Source organism: Brassica rapa, unplaced genomic scaffold, assembly GCF_000309985.2.
Source record: "Brassica rapa cultivar Chiifu-401-42 unplaced genomic scaffold, CAAS_Brap_v3.01 Scaffold0828, whole genome shotgun sequence".
Classification (NCBI taxonomy): domain Eukaryota; kingdom Viridiplantae; phylum Streptophyta; class Magnoliopsida; order Brassicales; family Brassicaceae; genus Brassica; species Brassica rapa.
Window position 1 is genome coordinate 10263 of NW_022610768.1, and position 20755 is coordinate 31017.

The 20755-nt window shown below is 39.7% G+C and overlaps 1 protein-coding gene across 1 annotated transcript; it reads left to right on the forward strand.

Annotated features, from left to right (window-relative positions):
* Positions 1-19935, forward strand: LOC117131069. Its single transcript, XM_033283514.1, has 3 exons — positions 1-1633; positions 1838-3760; positions 19607-19935. The coding sequence occupies exons 1-3, from the start codon at positions 1-3 to the stop codon at positions 19933-19935; spliced, it is 3885 nt and encodes a 1294-aa protein (XP_033139405.1).
* Positions 19936-20755: the final 820 nt, after the last annotated feature.

Sequence of the window (20755 nt, forward strand, 5' to 3'; positions counted from 1 at the left end):
ATGATTGACATTGAGGCAATCATTGATGGAATAAAAGTTTTCATGACGTTTGTTTATGGTGACCCTGTTTTGGAACGACGAGATGAGGTTTGGGAACGTCTTACGCGTTTCTCAACAACTAAAAATGGACCTTGGTTCATGATAGGAGACTTTAATGAGATAACATGTCATAACGAGAAAACAGGAGGAAGACAACGCCCTGATAGCTCTTTTCTTCCTTTTAAGCAGATGCTTAATGATTGTGGCATGTTAGAATTTCCTTTTACGGGTGATATGCTTTCTTGGGTGGGGAAGAGAGCAGGAGGATCAACAGTTCGATGTCGCTTAGACAGAGCAGTGGGAAATGCGGACTGGCATGAGAAGTTTCCCCACTCGACTGTTAAGTATATGAGGCTATGGGGATCGGATCATCGTCCGATTCTTGCAGACATACTCATAAAGCCAACGAGAAGATCCAGGAAGTTTAAATTTGATAAAAGATGGTTGGATAATGAGGATCTACGGCAAGTTATCCTTGATGGATGGAAATCTCCTGATCTTCCTCCAAACGCGAATATTATGGAACATATTGCCAGCTGCAGGAGAGCCTTGAGTGAGTGGCGGAAGCAAAATAATGTCAATTCGGCAAAATTAGTGGAGGAACTTAAAGAAAAGGTGGAAGGCTTGTATGCAGATGATAATGCCACAACTGAAGAAATTGCTGCAGCTCTGAAGGAACTCTCACATGCTCTTAAAGCGGAAGAGATGTTCTGGAAGCAAAAGAGTCGGGTGTTTTGGCTGAGAGAGGGAGATAGAAATACAAAATTTTTCCATGCCTTGACGAAGCAAAGAAGAGCAAGAAATAAGATCACGCAGCTCTTAGATGAGAATGGGAATATTATTGAGGATGAGGAAGGACTTGTAGCCATTGCTACTAGTTACTTCAGGCAGATTTTTGAATCATCGATCCCGGAGGAGATCGCGGAGGCGCTGGCTCAGGTGCCAACAACGATAACTGGTGCTATGAATGACGACCTTACAGCTCCGGTCTCTGAATGGGAGGTCAAATTGGCACTTTTTGCTATGCACCCAGAGAAAGCTCCAGGACCAGATGGGATGACTGCACTTTTCTACCAGAAATTTTGGGATATAGTAAAGGAGGATTTAACTCTTATGGTTAATAAATTTCTTTTCGAGGGGACGATGGCGAACGGACTGAATGACACAAATATATGTCTCATCCCGAAGATATCAAAGCCTAATGCAATGACTCAATTCAGACCCATTAGCCTGTGCAATGTCAGCTACAAGATAATCTCTAAAGTCTTATGCCAGAGGTTGAAAAAAGTGCTACCAGGTTTGATATCGGAGACCCAGTCAGCCTTTGTTGCTGGGAGACAGATTTCAGATAATGTTATGATCGCTCAGGAGTTGTTCCACGCATTGCGAACGAAACCAAGTGGACGAAATAAAAGGATGGCCATCAAGACAGACATGAGCAAAGCATATGATAGGATGGAGTGGTCGTTTATTGAAGCTGTCCTGCGTAAAATGGGATTCTCAGAAACTTGGACTAGCTGGGTCATGCGATGCATTACATCGGTGAAATACAAGGTTCTCATGAATGGAGAGCCAAGAGGGAATATTATTCCAGGTAGAGGACTAAGACAAGGAGATCCTTTGTCTCCTTTCATTTTTATTCTATGCACGGAAGCGCTCGCTAGCCTTCTTAATCATGCAGAGATACAAGGGAAGATAACAGGGATGCGTGTTACACGCACGTGTCCGTCGGTATCCCACCTTCTCTTTGCTGATGATAGCCTTTTCTTCTGTAAGGCGGAGCCCCGTGAATGTGAAGAAGTAATGAAAGTAGTCAGGAAATATGGTCAAGCATCTGGTCAATGCATCAACTTCGACAAATCCTCCTTACTCTTTGGTAAGCGGATTAATGCAAATACGAGACAAGAGATTAAAGACGCACTTGGGATACAGAATGAAGGAGGAATGGGAACATACTTAGGCATCCCCGAAGACATAAGCGGGTCTAAATGCAAACTTTTTGCATTTCTGAAAGATAAGCTGATGCATAGAGTGAATGGATGGACAGGTAGATGGCTCTCAAAAGGTGGAAAGGAAGTACTGATTAAATCCATTCTGCTCGCTCTTCCGACATACGTCATGTCAACTTTCCTGCTCCCATTGGAGATATGTGAAAATTTGGCAAGTGCCATTGCTCAGTTCTGGTGGAGCTCGAATCCCCCAAAAAGGGGAATACATTGGGCGAAATGGGAGAAGGTCTGTCGATCCAGAGAGGAGGGTGGAATTGGCTTCCGACTGATTCATGAGTTTAATCTGGCGCTTCTGGCGAAACAACTATGGAGATTAGTACAGTTTCCTGATTCCCTGGTCGCCAGAGTTTTACGGGGAAGGTACTATAGATTGAGCTCACCACTGAGAGTAGGCCCGGTTAGCAGCCCATCCTATGTGTGGACTAGCATTTCTGCTGCAAGAAAATTGCTGTTACTTGGGATTAGACAGAAGATTCACTCAGGCTATGAGGTTAAGGTATGGGAGGATCCATGGATTCCATCGAATCCCGCTAGGCCAGCTGCCCCCATAGCTCCTGTGATGAATCCTAACATGAGAGTAAGCGATCTTATTGATCAGGGATTGAAGGATTGGGATGTGGGACTATTGGAGAGCTATGTTCATCCTGAGGATATACCACTCATAAGGAGTTTGGCCATAAGCTCAACTCACCGTCGTGATTCTTTCTGCTGGAACTTTACAAGGAGTGGCCAATACACGGTTAAATCTGGATATTGGGTGGCGCAGAATTTATTAAAGTTAACAGAGGAGAAGGAAGTTTTGGAGCCAAGTATTACAAAGCTCCAGGCCTTTGCGTGGAAATTAAAGGCCCCTACGAAGATGTGCCATCTTATGTGGCAGTTGTTAACTGGTCATGTGGCAGTAACGAGGAATTTAGTTAGACGCAATATGAGGTGTGATAATTACTGCCCAAGATGTGGAGAAGCAGAGGAGACTGTCACACATGCAATCTTTGAATGCCCACCAGCCCGTCAAGTATGGTCTTTATCTTCAACTCCGACGTGCCCAAATATTTTTCCGGTATCGAGCGTCTACACAAACATGGATTATCTATTCTGGAGGAAAAATAGTATCATGGAGCCAGAGCAAGACAGGGATCCTTATCCCTGGATAATATGGTACATTTGGAAAGCTAGGAATGAAAAACTCTTCAGGGGAATAGATAGAGATCCTCTGGAACTAGTTAGACATGCTGAAAGTGAATGCCACGCATGGTTTGAGGCTAATGAAGTGGTACAAGCAGTATCACAAGACACTATAAATGAGGAACCCCAAGCCGTATGCTTGGGAAATATTTGTTTATTAGATGGTTCTTGGACACTTTCAGCTAACTTTAGTGGATGTGGATGGACATTGATGGATAGCTCTGGGAATAGTCAGCTTATGGGGACAAAAAACTTCCCTCGACGTGAATCAGCCTTGCATTCAGAGGTAGAAGCACTGCGGTGGGCGATGGAGAGTATGCTGCAGCACTCGACCTGCCAGAGCTTTGGGACAGACTGTAAGGAACTGATTTCTATGGTTAAGGATCCTCAGGCGTGGCCAAGCTTTGCGACGGAATTGGAGAGAATAGAGACGTTACAGATATGTTTCCCGGACTTCAACATCACTTACGTTCCACGGGCGCAAAATCAGACAGCAGATTTTCTAGCCAAGACTGCTAGATCTTTTCGTAGAGAGTTACATTTTGTTGGTTGTTCTATTCCGGTTTGGTTACCCAGACCACCTCAAGTTTGAGTAATAGAATAGCCTTTTGACGTCAAAAAAAAAAAAAAAAAAAAAAAAAAAAAATTTGGTGGAGAATCAATAGGAAGTTGAATAAATCTCATAGGAGTTGGGAGTAAGAAGTTATCCCATTTTCAAATTAGGTGATTCCAGTTTCCCTGTTTGGGAATAGGACAGCTTCTTCGTCGTTCCAATGAAACCAGGATGAATCACTTTGTAAGAAGCTTGATTTGGATACATAAATTGTTAGAGAATCACCAGGAAGTTGAATAAATCTCATAGGAGTTGGGATGAAGAAGTTATCCCACTTTCAAATCAGGTGATTCTAGTTTCCCAGTTTGTGAATAGGATAACTTCTTCGTCGTTCCAATCAAACCAGGATAAATCTCTTTGTAAGAAGCTTGATATGGATACATAAAGTGGTGGAGAATCACCAGGAAGTTGAATAAATCTCATAGGAGTTGGGATGAAGAAGTTATTCCACTTTTAAATCAGGTGATTCCTGTTTTTAAGTTTGGGAATAGGACAGTTTCTTCGTCGTTCCAATGAAACCAGGATGAATCACTTTGTAAGAAGCTTGATTTGGATACATAAAGTGTGGAGAATCACCAGGAAGTTGAATAAATCTCATAAGAGCTGGGATGAAGAAATTATCCCACTTTCAAATCAGGTGATTCCAGTTTCCCAGTTTGGGAATAGGACATCTTCTTCGTCGTTCCAGTCAAACCAGGATGAATCACATTGTAAGAAGCTTCATTTGGATACATAAAGTGGTGGAGAATCACCAGGAAGTTGAATAAATCTCATAGGAGTTGGGATGCAGAAATTATCCCACTTTCAAATCAGGTGATTCCAGTTTCCCAGTTTGGGAATAGGACAACTTCTTCGTCGTTCCAATCAAACCAGGATGAATCACTTTGTAAGAAGCCTGATTTGGATACATAAAATGGTGGAGAATCACCAGGAAGTTGAATAAATCTCATAGGAGTTGGGATGAAGAAGTTATTCCACTTTTAAATCAGGTGATTCCTGGTTTTAAGTTTGGGAATAGGACGGCTTCTTCGTCGTTCCAATGAAACCAGGATGAATCACTTTGTAAGAAGCTTTATTTGGATACATAAAGTGTGGAGAATCACCAGGAAGTTGAATAAATCTCATAAGAGCTGGGATGAAGAAATTATCCCACTTTCAAATCAGGTGATTCCTGTTTCCCAGTTTGGGAATAGGACATCTTCTTCGTCGTTCCAATGAAACCAGGATGAATCACTTTGTAAGAAGCTTCATTTGGATACATAAAGTGGTGGAGAATCACCAGGAAGTTTAATAAATTTCATAGGAGTTGGGAGTAAGAAGTTATCCCACTTTCAAATTAGGTGATTCCAGTTTCCCTGTTTGGGAATAGGACAGCTTCTTCGTCGTTCCAATGAAACCAGGATGAATCACTTTGTAATAAGCTTGATTTGGATACATAAATTGTTAGAGAATCACCTGGAAGTTGAATAAATCTCATAGGAGTTGGGATGAAGAAGTTATCCCACTTTCAAATCAGGTGATTCCAGTTTTCCAGTTTGGGAATAGGACATATTCTTCGTCGTTCCAATCAAACCAGGATGAATCTCTTTGTAAGAAGCTTGATATGGATACATAAAGTGGTTGAGAATCACCAGGAAGTTGAATAAATCTCTTAGGAGTTGGGATGCAGAAATTATCCCACTTTCAAATCATGTGATTCCAGTTTCCCAGTTTGGGAATAGGACAACTTCTTCGTCGTTCCAATCAAACCAGGATGAATCACTTTGTAAGAAGCCTGATTTGGATACATAAAATGGTGGAGAATCACCAGGAAGTTGAATAAATCTCATAGGAGTTGGGATGAAGAAGTTATTCCACTTTTAAATCAGGTGATTCTTGTTTTTAAGTTTGGGAATAGGACGGCTTCTTCGTCGTTCCAATGAAACCAGGATGAATCGCTTTGTAAGAAGCTTGATTTGGATACATAAAGTGTGGAGAATCACCAGGAAGTTGAATAAATCTCATAAGAGCTGGGATGAAGAAATTATCCCACTTTCAAATCAGGTGATTCCAGTTTCCCAGTTTGGGAATAGGACATCTTCTTCGACGTTCCAATCAAACCAGGATGAATCACTTTGTAAGAAGCTTCATTTGGATACATAAAGTGGTGGAAAATCACCAGGAAGTTGAATAAATCTCATAGGAGTTGGGCGTAAGAAGTTATCCCACTTTCAAATTAGGTGATTCCAGTTTCCCTGTTTGGGAATGGGACAGCTTCTTCGTCGTTCCAATGAAACCAGGATGAATCACTTTGAAAGAAGCTTGATTTGGATACATAAATTGTTAGAGAATCACCTGGAAGTTGAATAAATCTCATAGGAGTTGGGATGAAGAAGTTATCCCACTTTCAAATCAGGTGATTCCAGTTTTCCAGTTTGGGAATAGGACATATTCTTCGTTGTTCCAATAAAACCAGGATGAATCTCTTTGTAAGAAGCTTGATATGGATACATAAAGTGGTTGAGAATCACCAGGAAGATGAATAAATCTCATAGGAGTTGGGATGAAGAAGTTATTCCACTTTTAAATCAGGTGATTCCAGTTTTTAAGTTTGGGAATAGGACAGTTTCTTCGTCGTTCCAATGAAACCAGGATGAATCACTTTGTAAGAAGCCTGATTTGGATACAAAAAGTGGTGGAGAATCACCAGGAAGTTGAATAAATCTCATAGGAGTTGGGATGAAGAAGTTATTCCACTTTTAAATCAGGTGATTCCTGTTTTTAAGTTTGGGAATAGGACAGTTTCTTCGTCGTTCCAATAAAACCAGGATGAATCACTTTGTAAGAAGCTTGATTTGGATACATAAAGTGTGGAGAATCACCAGGAAGTTGAATAAATCTCATAAGAGCTGGGATGAAGAAATTATCCCACTTTCAAATCAGGTGATTCCAGTTTCCCAGTTTGGGAATAGGACATCTTCTTCGACGTTCCAATCAAACCAGGATGAATCACTTTGTAAGAAGCTTCATTTGGATACATAAAGTGGTGGAAAATCACCAGGAAGTTGAATAAATCTCATAGGAGTTGGGCGTAAGAAGTTATCCCACTTTCAAATTAGGTGATTCCAGTTTCCCTGTTTGGGAATAGGACAGCTTCTTCGTCGTTCCAATGAAACCAGGATGAATCACTTTGTAAGAAGCTTGATTTGGATACATAAATTGTTAGAGAATCACCTGGAAGTTGAATAAATCTCATAGGAGTTGGGATGAAGAAGTTATCCCACTTTCAAATCAGGTGATTCCAGTTTTCCAGTTTGGGAATAGGACATATTCTTCGTTGTTCCAATCAAACCAGGATGAATCTCTTTGTAAGAAGCTTGATATGGATACATAAAGTGGTTGAGAATCACCAGGAAGTTGAATAAATCTCATAGGAGTTGGGATGCAGAAATTATCCCACTTTCAAATCAGGTGATTCCAGTTTCCCAGTTTGGGAATAGGACAACCTCTTCGTCGTTCCAATAAAACCAGGATGAATCACTTTGTAAGAAGCCTGATTTGGATACAAAAAGTGGTGGAGAATCACCAGGAAGTTGAATAAATCTCATAGGAGTTGGGATGAAGAAGTTATTCCACTTTTAAATCAGGTGATTCCTGTTTTTAAGTTTGGGAATAGGACAGTTTCTTCGTCGTTCCAATAAAACCAGGATGAATCACTTTGTAAGAAGTTTGATTTGGATACATAAAGTGTGGAGAATCACCAGGAAGTTGAATAAATCTCATAAGAGCTGGGATGAAGAAATTATCCCACTTTCAAATCAGGTGATTCCAGTTTCCCAGTTTGGGAATAGGACATCTTCTTCGTCGTTCCAATCAAACCAGGATGAATCACTTTGTAAGAAGCTTCATTTGGATACATAAAGTGGTGGAAAATCACCAGGAAGTTGAATAAATCTCATAGGAGTTGGGCGTAAGAAGTTATCCCACTTTCAAATTAGGTGATTCCAGTTTTCTTGTTTGGGAATGGGACAGCTTCTTCGTCGTTCCAATGAAACCAGGATGAATCACTTTGAAAGAAGCTTGATTTGGATACATAAATTGTTAGAGAATCACCTGGAAGTTGAATAAATCTCATAGGAGTTGGGATGAAGAAGTTATCCCACTTTCAAATCAGGTGATTCTAGTTTCCCAGTTTGGGAATAGGACAGCTTCTTCGTCGTTCCAATCAAACCAGGATGAATCTCTTTCTAAGAAGCTTGATATGGATACATAAAGTGGTGGAGAATCACCAGGAAGTTGAATAAATCTCATAAGAGTTGGGATGAAGAAGTTATCCCACTTTCAAATCAGGTGATTCCAGTTTTACAGTTTGGGAATAGGACAACTTCTTAGTCATTCCAATCAAACCAGGATGAATCACTTTTTAAGATGCTTTATTTGGATACATAAATTTGGTGGAAAATCAACAGGAAGTTGAATAAATCTCATAGGAGTTGGGAGTAAGAAGTTATCCCATTTTCAAATTAGGTGATTCCAGTTTCCCTGTTTGGGAATAGGACAGCTTCTTCGTCGTTCCAATGAAACCAGGATGAATCACTTTGTAAGAAGCTTGATTTGGATACATAAATTGTTAGAGAATCACCAGGAAGTTGAATAAATCTCATAGGAGTTGGGATGAAGAAGTTATCCCACTTTCAAATCAGGTGATTCTAGTTTCCCAGTTTGTGAATAGGATAACTTCTTCGTCGTTCCAATCAAACCAGGATAAATCTCTTTGTAAGAAGCTTGATATGGATACATAAAATGGTGGAGAATCACCAGGAAGTTGAATAAATCTCATAGGAGTTGGGATGAAGAAGTTATTCCACTTTTAAATCAGGTGATTCCTGTTTTTAAGTTTGGGAATAGGACGGCTTCTTCGTCGTTCCAATGAAACCAGGATGAATCACTTTGTAAGAAGCTTTATTTGGATACATAAAGTGTGGAGAATCACCAGGAAGTTGAATAAATCTCATAAGAGCTGGGATGAAGAAATTATCCCACTTTCAAATCAGGTGTTCCTGTTCCCAGTTTGGGAATAGGACATCTTCTCTCGTCGTTCCAATGAAACCAGGATGAATCACTTTGTAAGAAGCCTGCTTTGGATACATAAAGTGGTGGAGAATCACCAGGACGTTTAATAAATTTCATAGGAGTTGGGAGTAAGAAGTTATCCCACTTTCAAATTAGGTGATTCCAGTTTCCTGTTTGGGAATAGGACAGCTTCTTCGTCGTTCCAATGAAACCAGGATGAATCACTTTGTAAGAAGCTTGATTTGGATACATAAATTGTTAGAGAATCACCGAAGTTGAATAAATCTCATAGGAGTTGGGATGAAGAAGTTATCCCACTTTCAAATCAGGTGATTCCAGTTTTCCAGTTTGGGAATAGGACATATTCTTCGTCGTTCCAATCAAACCAGGATGAATCTCTTTGTAAGAAGCTTGATATGGATACATAAAGTGGTTGAGAATCACCAGGAAGTTGAATAAATCTCATAGGAGTTGGGATGCAGAAATTATCCCACTTTCAAATCAGGTGATTCCAGTTTCCCAGTTTGGGAATAGGACAACTTCTTCGTCGTTCCAATCAAACCAGGATGAATCACTTTGTAAGAAGCCTGATTTGGATACATAAAGTGGTGGAGAATCACCAGGAAGTTGAATAAATCTCATAGGAGTTGGGATGAAGAAGTTATTCCACTTTTAAATCAGGTGATTCCTGTTTTTAAGTTTGGGAATAGGACGGCTTCTTCGTCGTTCCAATGAAACCAGGATGAATCACTTTGTAAGAAGCTTTATTTGGATACATAAAGTGTGGAGAATCACCAGGAAGTTGAATAAATCTCATAAGAGCTGGGATGAAGAAATTATCCCACTTTCAAATCAGGTGATTCCAGTTTCCCAGTTTGGGAATAGGACATCTTCTTCGTCGTTCCAATCAAACCAGGATAACTCACTTTGTAAGAAGCTTCATTTGGATACATAAAGTGGTGGAAAATCACCAGGAAGTTGAATAAATCTCATAGAGTTGGGATAAGAAGTTATCCCACTTTCAAATTAGGTGATTCCAGTTTTCCAGTTTGGGAATAAACACTTCTTCTTCGTTTCCAATGAAACCAGGATGAATCACTTTGTAATAAGCTTGATTTGGATACATAAATGTTAGAGAATCACCTGGAAGTTGAATAAATCTCATAGGAGTTGGGATGAAGAAGTTATCCCACTTTCAATCAGGTGATTCCAGTTTTCCAGTTTGGGAATAGGACAGCTTCTTCGTCGTTCCATCAAACCAGGATGACTCTTTGTAAGAAGCTTGATATGGATACATAAAGTGGTTGAGAATCACCAGGAAGTTGAATAAATCTCATAGGAGTTGGGATGCAGAAATTATCCCACTTCAAATCAGGTGATTCCAGTTTCCCAGTTTGGGATAGGACAACTTCTTCGTCGTTCCAAAAAACCAGGATGAATCACTTTGTAAGAAGGCTGATTTGGATACATAAAGTGGTGAGAATCACCAGGAAGTTGAATAAATCTCATAGGAGTTGGGATGAAGAAGTTATTCCCCTTTTAAATCAGGTGATTCCTGTTTTTAAGTTTGGGAATAGGACAGCTTCTTCGTCGTTCCAATGAAACCAGGATGAATCACTTTGTAAGAAGCTTGATTTGGATACATAAAGTGTGGAGAATCACCAGGAAGTTGAAATAAATCTCATAAGAGCTGGGATGAAGAAATTATCCCACTTTCAAATCAGGGATTCCAGTTTCCCATTTGGGAATAGACATCTTCTTCGTCGTTCCAATCAAACCAGGATGAATCACTTTGTAAGAAGCTTCATTTGGATACATAAAGTGGTGGAAAATCACCAGGAAGTTGAATAATCTCATAGGAGTTGGGCGTAAGAATTATCCACTTTCAAATAGGTGATTCCAGTTTCCGTTGGGAATGGGACAGCTTCTTCGTCGTTCCAATGAAACCAGGATGAATCACTTTGAAAGAAGCTTGATTTGGATACATAAATTGTTAGAGAATCACCAGGAAGTTGAATAAATCTCATAGGAGTGGGATGAAGAAGTTATCCCACTTTCAAATCAGGTGATTCTAGTTCCCTGATCCAGTTTGGGAATAGGACAGCTTCTTCGTCGTTCCAATCAACCAGGATGAATCTCTTTGTAAGAAGCTTGATATGGATACATAAAGTGGTGGAGAATCACCAGGAAGTTGAATAAATCTCTATAGAGTTGGGATGAAGAAGTTATCCCACTTTCAAATCAGGTGATTCCAGTTTTACAGTTTGGGAATAGGACAACTTCTTAGTCGTCCAATCAAACCAGGATGAATCACTTTTAAGATGCTTGATTTGGATACATAAAGTTGTTGGAGAATCAACAGGAGTTGAATAAATCTCATAGGAGTTGGGAGTAAGAATTATCCCATTTTCAAATTAGGTGATTCCAGTTTCCCTGTTTGGGAATAGGACAGCTTCTTTCGTCGTTCCAATGAAACCAGGATGAATCACTTTGTAAGAAGCTTGATTTGGATACATAAAGTGGTGGAGAATCACCAGGAAGTTGAATAAATCTCATAGGAGTTGGGATAAGAAGTTATCCCACTTTCAAATCAGGTGATTCCAGTTTCCCAGTTTGGGAATAGGACAGCTTCTTCGTCGTTCCAATCAAACCAGGATGAATCACTTTGTAAGAATTGATTTGGATACATAAATTGTTAGAAATCACCAGGAAGTTGAATAAATCTCATAGGAGTTGGGATGCAGAAATTATCCAACTTTCAAATCAGGTGATTCCAGTTTCCCAGTTTGGGAATAGGACAACTTCTTCGTCGTTCCAATAAAACCAGGATGAATCACTTTGTAAGAAGCTTGATTTGGATACATAAAGTGGTGGAGAATCACCAGGAAGTTGAATAAATCTCATAGAGTTGGGATGAAGAAGTTATCCCACTTTCAAATCAGGTGATTCCTGTTTTAAGTTTGGGAATAGGACGTTTCTTCGTCGTTCCAATGAAACCAGGATGAATCACTTTGTAAGAAGCTTGATTTGGATACATAAAGTGTGGAGAATCACCAGGAAGTTGAATAAATCTCATAGGAGTTGGGATGAAGAAATTATCCCACTTTCAAATCAGGTGATTCCAGTTTCCCAGTTTGGGAATAGGACATCTTCTTCGTCGTTCCAATGAAACAGGATGAATCACTTTGTAAGAAGCTTTCATTTGGATACATAAAGTGGTGAAAATCACCAGGAAGTTGAATAAATCTCATAGGAGTTGGGATGAAGAGTTATCCACTTTCAAATCAGGTGATTCCAGTTTCCCAGTTTGGGAATAGGACAGCTTCTTCGTCGTTCCAATGAAACCAGGATGAATCACTTTGTAAGAAGCTTGATTTGGATACATAAAGTGTGGAGAATCACCAGGAAGTTGAATAAATCTCATAGGAGTTGGGATGAAGAAGTTATCCCACTTTCAAATCAGGTGATTCCAGTTTCCCAGTTTGGGAATAGGACAGCTTCTTCGTCGTTCCAATCAAACCAGGATGAATCTCTTTGTAAGAAGCTTGATATGGATACATAAAGTGGTGGAGAATCACCAGGAAGTTGAATAAATCTCATAAGAGTTGGGATGAAGAAGTTATCCTACTTTCAAATCAGGTGATTCCAGTTTTACAGTTTGGGAATAGGACAACTTCTTAGTCATTCCAATCAAACCAGGATGAATCACTTTTTAAGATGCTTTATTTGGATACATAAATTTGGTGGAGAATAAACACGAACTTGAATAAATCTCATAGGAGTTGGGAGTAAGAAGTTATCCCATTTTCAAATTAGGTGATTCCAGTTTCCTTGTTTGGGAATAGGACAGCTTCTTCGTCGTTCCAATGAAACCAGGATGAATCACTTTGTAAGAAGCTTGATTTGGATACATAAATTGTTAGAGAATCACCTGGAAGTTGAATAAATCTCATAGGAGTTGGGATGAAGAAGTTATCCCACTTTCAAATCAGGTGATTATAGTTTCCCAGTTTGTGAATAGGACAACTTCTTCGTCGTTCCAATCAAACCAGGATGAATCTCTTTGTAAGAAGCTTGATATGGATACATAAAGTGGTGGAGAATCACCAGGAAGTTGAATAAATCTCATAGGAGTTGGGATGAAGAAGTTATCCCACTTTTCAAATCAGGTGATTCCTGTTTTTAAGTTTGGGAATAGGACGGCTTCTTCGTCGTTCCAATGAAACCAGGATGAATCACTTTGTAAGAAGCTTTATTTGGATACATAAAGTGTGGAGAATCACCAGGAAGTTGAATAAATCTCATAAGAGTTGGGATGAAGAAGTTATCCCCTTTCAAATCAGGTGATTCCTGTTTCCCAGTTTGGGAATAGGACATCTTCTTCGTCGTTCCAATGAAACCAGGATGAATCACTTTGTAAGAAGCTTCATTTGGATACATAAAGTGGTGGAGAATCACCAGGAAGTTTAATAAATTTCATAGGAGTTGGGAGTAAGAAGTTATCCCACTTTCAATTAGGTGATTCCAGTTTCCCTGTTTGGGAATAGGACAGCTTCTTCGTCGTTCCAATGAAACCAGGATGAATCACTTTGTAATAAGCTTGATTTGGATACATAAATTGTTAGAGAATCACTGGAAGTTGAATAAATCTCATAGGAGTTGGGATGAAGAAGTTATCCCACTTTCAAATCAGGTGATTCCAGTTTTACAGTTTGGGAATAGGACAACTTCTTAGTCGTTCCAATCAAACCAGGATGAATCACTTTTTAAAATGCTTTATTTGGATACATAAAGTGGTGGAGAATCACCAGGAAGTTGAATAAATCTGATAGGAGTTGGGATGCAGAAATTATCCCACTTTCAAATCAGGTGATTCCAGTTTCCCAGTTTGGGAATAGGACAACTTCTTCGTCGTTCCAATCAAACCAGGATGAATCACTTTGTAAGAAGCCTGATTTGGATACATAAAGTGGTGGAGAATCACCAGGAAGTTGAATAAATCTCATAGGAGTTGGGATGAAGAAGTTATCCCACTTTCAAATCAGGTGATTCCAGTTTAAGTTTGGGAATAGGACGGCTTCTTCGTCGTTCCAATGAAACCAGGATGAATCACTTTGTAAGAAGCTTATTTGGATACATAAAGTTGGAGAATCACCAGGAAGTTGAATAAATCTCATAGAGTTGGGATGAAGAAATTATCCCACTTTCAAATCAGGTGATTCCTGTTTCCCAGTTTGGGAATAGGACATCTTCTTCGTCGTTCCAATGAAACCAGGATGATCACTTTGTAAGAAGCTTGATTTGGATACATAAAGTGGTGGAGAATCACCAGAAGTTTAATAAATTTCATAGGAGTTGGGATGAAGAAGTTATCCCACTTTCAAATTAGGTGATTCCAGTTTCCCTGTTTGGGAATAGGACAACTTCTTCGTCGTTCCAATGAAACCAGGATGAATCACTTTGTAAGAAGCTGATTTGGATACATAAAGTGTGAGAATCACCAGGAAGTTGAATAAATCTCATAGGAGTTGGGATGAAGAAGTTATCCCACTTTTAAATCAGGTGATTCCTGTTTTAAGTTTGGGAATAGGACAGCTTCTTCGTCGTTCCAATGAAACCAGGATGAATCACTTTGTAAGAAGCTGATTTGGATACATAAAGTGTGGAGAATCACCAGGAAGTTGAATAAATCTCATAAGAGCTGGGATGAGAAATTATCCCACTTTCAAATCAGGTGATTCCAGTTTCCCAGTTTGGGAATAGGACATCTTCTTCGTCGTTCCAATCAAACCAGGATGAATCACTTTGTAAGAAGCTCATTTGGATACATAAAGTGGTGGAGAATCACCAGGAAGTTGAATAAATCTCATAGGAGTTGGGATGAAGAAGTTACCTGTTTGGGAATAGGACAGCTTCTTCGTCGTTCCAATGAAACCAGGATGAATCACTTTGTAAGAAGCTTGATTTGGATACATAAATTGTTAGAAAATCACGAGGAAGTTGAATAAATCTCATAGGAGTTGGGATGCAGAAATTATCCCACTTTCAAATTAGGTGATTCCAGTTTCCCAGTTTGGGAATAGGACAGCTTCTTCGTCGTTCCAATCAAACCAGGATGAATCACTTTGTAAGAAGCTTGGTTTGGATACATAAAGTGGTGGAGAATCACCAGGAAGTTGAATAAATCTCATAGGAGTTGGGATGAAGAAGTTATCCCACTTTCAAATCAGGTGATTCCAGTTTTACAGTTTGGGAATAAGACAGCTTCTTAGTCGTTCCAATCAAACCAGGATGAATCACTTTTTAGGAAACTTGATGTAGATACATAAAGTGGTGGAGAATCACCAGAAAGTTGAATAAATCTCATAGGGGTTGGGATGTAGACGTTATCCCACTTTCAAATCAGGTGATTCCAGTTTCGAAGTTTGGGAATATGACAGCTTCTTCGTCGTTCCAATCAAACTAGGATGAATCACTTTGTAAGAAGCTTGATTTGGATACATAAAATGGTGGAGAATCACCAGGAAGTTGAATAAATCTCATTGGAGTTGGGATGAAGAAATTATCCCACTTTCAAATCAGGTGATTCCAGTTTCCCAGTTTGGGAATAGGACAACTTCTTCGTCGTTCCAATCAAACCAGGATGAATCACTTTGTAAGAAGCTTGATTTGGATACATAAAGTGGTGGAGAATCACCAGGAAGTTGAATAAATCTCATAGGAGTTGGGATGAAGAAGTTATTCCACTTTTAAATCAGGTGATTCCTGTTTTTAAGTTTGGGAATAGGACAGCTTCTTCGTCGTTCCAATGAAACCAGGATGAATCACTTTGTAAGAAGCTTTATTTGGATACATAAAGTGTTGAGAATCACCAGGAAGTTGAATAAATCTCATAAGAGCTGGGATGAAGAAATTATCCCACTTTCAAATCAGGTGATTCCAGTTTCCCAGTTTGGGAATAGGACATCTTCTTCGTCGTTCCAATCAAACCAGGATGAATCACTTTGTAAGAAGCTTCATTTGGATACATAAAGTGGTGGAAAATCACCAGGAAGTTGAATAAATCTCATAGGAGTTGGGAGTAAGAAGTTATCCCACTTTCAAATTAGGTGATTCCAGTTTCCCTGTTTGGGAATAGGACAGCTTCTTCGTCGTTCCAATGAAACCAGGATGAATCACTTTGTAAGAATTGATTTGGATACATAAAGTGGTTAGAGAATCACCTGGAAGTTGAATAAATCTTATAGGAGTTGGGATGAAGAAGTTATCCCACTTTCAAATCAGGTGATTCTAGTTTCCCAGTTTAGGAATAGGACAACTTCTTCGTCGTTCCAATCAAACCAGGATGAATCTCTTTGTAAGAAGCTTGATATGGATACATAAAGTGGTGGAGAATCACCAGGAAGTTGAATAAATCTCATAGGAGTTGGGATGAAGAAGTTATCCCACTTTCAAATCAGGTGATTCCAGTTTTACAGTTTGGGAATAGGACAAGTTATTTGTCATTCCAATCAAGCCAGGATGAATCACTTTTTAACATGCTTTATTTGGATACATAAAGTGGTGGAGAATCACCAGGAAGTTGAATAAATCTCATAGGAGCTGGGATGAAGAAATTATCCCACTTTCAAATCAGGTGATTCCAGTTTCCCAGTTTGGGAATATGACATCTTCTTCGTCGTTCCAATCAAACCAGGATGAATCACTTTGTAAGAAGCTTCATTTGGATACATAAAGTGGTGGAGAAGCACCAGGAAGTTTAATAAATTTCATAGGAGTTGGGAGGAAGAAGTTATCCATTTCAAATCAGGTGATTCCTGTTTTAAGTTTGGGAATAGACAGCTTCTTCGTCGTTCCAATGAAACCAGGATGAATCACTTTGTAAGAAGCTTATTTGGATACATAAAGTGTGGAGAATCACCAGGAAGTTGAATAAATCTCATAAGAGTTGGGAGAAGAAATTATCCCACTTTCAAATCAGGTGATTCCAGTTTCCCAGTTTGGAATAGGACATCTTCTTCGTCGTTCCAATGAAACCAGGATGAATCACTTTGTAAGAAGCTTGATTTGGATACATAAGTGGTGGAGAATCACCAGGAAGTTTAATAAATCTCATAGGAGTTGGGAGTAAGAAGTTATCCCACTTTCAAATCAGGTGATTCCATTTTCCCTGTTTGGGAATAGGACAGCTTCTTCGTCGTTCCAATGAAACCAGGATGAATCACTTTGTAAGAGCTTGATTGGATACATAAATTGTTAGAGAATCACCAGGAAGTTGAATAAATCTCATAGGAGTTGGGATGAAGAAGTTATCCCACTTTCAAATCAGGTGATTCTAGTTTCCCAGTTTGGGAATAGGACAACTTCTTCGTCGTTCCAATCAAACCAGGATGAATCTCTTTGTAAGAAGCTTGATATGGATACATAAAGTGGTGGAGAATCACCAGGAAGTTGAATAAATCTCATAGGAGTTGGGATGAAGAAGTTATCCCACTTTCAAATCAGGTGATTCCTGTTTTTAAGTTTGGGAATAGGACGGCTTCTTCGTCGTTCCAATGAAACCAGGATGAATCACTTTGTAAGAAGCTTTATTTGGATACATAAAGTGTGGAGAATCACCAGGAAGTTGAATAAATCTCATAAGAGCTGGGATGAAGAAATTATCCCCTTTTCAAATCAGGTGATTCCTGTTTCCCAGTTTGGGAATAGGACATCTTCTTCGTCGTTCCAATGAAACCAGGATGAATCACTTTGTAAGAAGCTTCATTTGGATACATAAAGTGGTGGAGAATCACCAGGAAGTTTAATAAATTTCATAGGAGTTGGGAGTAAGAAGTTATCCCACTTTCAAATTAGGTGATTCCAGTTTCCCTGTTTGGGAATAGGACAGCTTCTTCGTCGTTCCAATGAAACCAGGATGAATCACTTTGTAAGAAGCTTGATTTGGATACATAAATTGTTAGAGAATCACTGGAAGTTGAATAAATCTCATAGGAGTTGGGATGAAAGTTATCCCACTTTCAAATCAGGTGATTCCAGTTTTCCAGTTTGGGAATAGGACAACTTCTTCGTCGTTCCAATCAAACCAGGATGAATCTCTTGTAAGAAGCTTGATTTGGATACATAAAGTGGTGAGAATCACCAGGAAGTTGAATAAATCTCATAGAGTTGGGATGCAGAAATTATCCCACTTTCAAATCAGGTGATTCCAGTTTCCCAGTTTGGGAATAGGACAACTTCTTCGTCGTTCCAATAAACAAACAGGATGAATCACTTTGTAAGAAGCCTGATTTGGATACATAAAGTGGGGAGAATCACCAGGAAGTTGAATAAATCTCATAGGAGTTGGGATGAAGAAGTTATTCCACTTTTAAATCAGGTGATTCCTGTTTTTAAGTTTGGGAATAGGACGCTTCTTCGTCGTTCCAATGAAACCAGGATGAATCACTTTGTAAGAAGCTTTATTGGATACATAAAGGTTGAGAATCACCAGGAAGTTGAATAAATCTCATAGGAGTTGGGATGAAGAAATTATCCCACTTTCAAATCAGGTGATTCCAGTTTCCCAGTTTGGGAATAGGACATCTTCTTCGTCGTTCCAATGAAACCAGGATGAATCACTTTGTAAGAAGATTCATTTGGATACATAAAGTGGTGGAAATCACCAGGAAGTTTAATAAATTTCATAGGAGTTGGGAGTAAGAAGTTATCCCACTTTCAAATAGGTGATTCCAGTTTCCCTGTTTGGGAATAGGACAACTTCTTCGTCGTTCCAATGAAACCAGGATGAATCACTTTGTAAGAAGCTGATTTGGATACATAAAGTGGTGAGAGAATCACCAGGAAGTTGAATAAATCTCATAGGAGTTGGGATGAAGAAGTTATTCCACTTTTTAATCAGGTGATTCCTGTTTTTAAGTTTGGGAATAGGACAGTTTCTTCGTCGTTCCAATGAAACCAGGATGAATCACTTTTGTAAGAAGCTTGATTTGGATACATAAAGTGTGGAGAATCACCAGGAAGTTGAATAAATCTCATAAGAGCTGGGATGAAGAAATTATCCCACTTTCAAATATCGGATTCCAGTTTCCCAGTTGGGAATAGGACATCTTCTTCGTCGTTCCAATAAAACCAGGATGAATCACTTTGTAAGAAGCTTCATTTGGATACATAAAGTGGTGGAGAATCACCAGGAAGTTGAATAAATCTCATAGGAGTTGGCGTAAGAAGTTATCCCACTTTCAAATTAGGTGATTCCAGTTTCCTGTTTGGGAATAGGACAGCTTCTTCTTCGTCGTTCCAATGAAACCAGGATGAATCACTTGAAAGAAGCTTGATTTGGATACATAAATTGTTAGAGAATCACCTGGAAGTTGAATAAATCTCATAGGAGTTGGGATGAAGAAGTTATCCCACTTTCAAATCAGGTGATTCTAGTTTTCCCAGTTTGGGAATAGGACAGCTTCTTCGTCGTTCCAATCAAACCAGGATGAATCTCTTTGTAAAGCTTGATATGGATACATAAAGTGGTGGAGAATCACCAGGAAGTTGAATAAATCTCATAAGAGTTGGGATGAAGAAGTTATCCCACTTTCAATCAGGTGATTCCAGTTTTACAGTTTGGGAATAGGAAACTTCTTAGTCGTTCCAATCAAACCAGGATGAATCACTTTTTAAGATGCTTTATTTGGATACATAATTTGGTGAGGGATTGATGAAAAACGCCGGACAGAAGCCCTAGCCGCTCAGGAGGGGATGAGAATGGCGACTCCACGTCCAGATAGACTTGACGTCGATTCTGCACTCGGCGGTCTCTGCATCATCGCAGGGGAGACTATCCGACACTCCCTGTTATCGAGGTGGTCCCACGGCGTTTCCTGGAGGTGTCGTAGCTGCCGTCTTTTTCACGCTTCCCGTTGCTGCTTCGTCGCTTCGCTTGGTGGAGAGAACCATTTCGGATCTGATCACCACGCTCTGACCACGCTAGATTGGAGCTTCCTTAGAAGCTTTGATCCCTCTGATCATCACGTTCTTTGACGTGGAGGTCACCAGAACTAGCCGCTGCGTTCACGTTCCCTGATCTGTTCGCATCCACTCTCATCTGATCACTCACGTGTCCCCAAGCTACAGCACGAATCTCTTTGATTTGGCTCGGCGAACCTATACGAGGATCACGTAGACGCTAAGTATTCATGGGTCATCTTACAGATCACGTTCTAGCCACATGGCAGACATGAAAGGAAAAGGTATCCTTTACGAGGATGATGACGCGCCGATCATTCTGATGGATCAGGATGATTCACTGGTTGCTAGCGAGTTCAGTCTCTCGCTTATAGGCAAGGTTCTCAACCTGAAGAAACAAAACGTTGAGAACTACTTCAGAAGATGCCATCACAATGGGGCATGGAAGATCGCATTACGGCTAATGACCTGGGCAATGGGAAATTTCTCCTTAATTTCACTTCCGAAGAGGATCTCAGCTCTGTTCTTCGACAGGGTCCTTTCCATTTTAACTTCTGTATGTTTGTGCTGGTGCGATGGGAACCCATTGTTCATGATGATTACCCGTGGATCGTTCCTTTTAAGGTTCAAGTGATTGGCCTCCCTTTGCATCTTTGGACGGATACAAATCTTAGGAACATTGGGGCAAGATTATAGGCCATGTTCATGTTGATTCTTTGGATGTGGCTGAGGGCAGTATGCTCATTGATGTGGACTCTAGGAAACCCCTCAAATTCTCAAGGAAAGTGGAGTCGAAGGACGGAGATGAGGTCACCATTGAAATCAAGTACGAGAAGCTTTTTAAGCACTGCTCTACATGTGGTATGCTTACCCATGAGAAGGATCATTGTCCTTC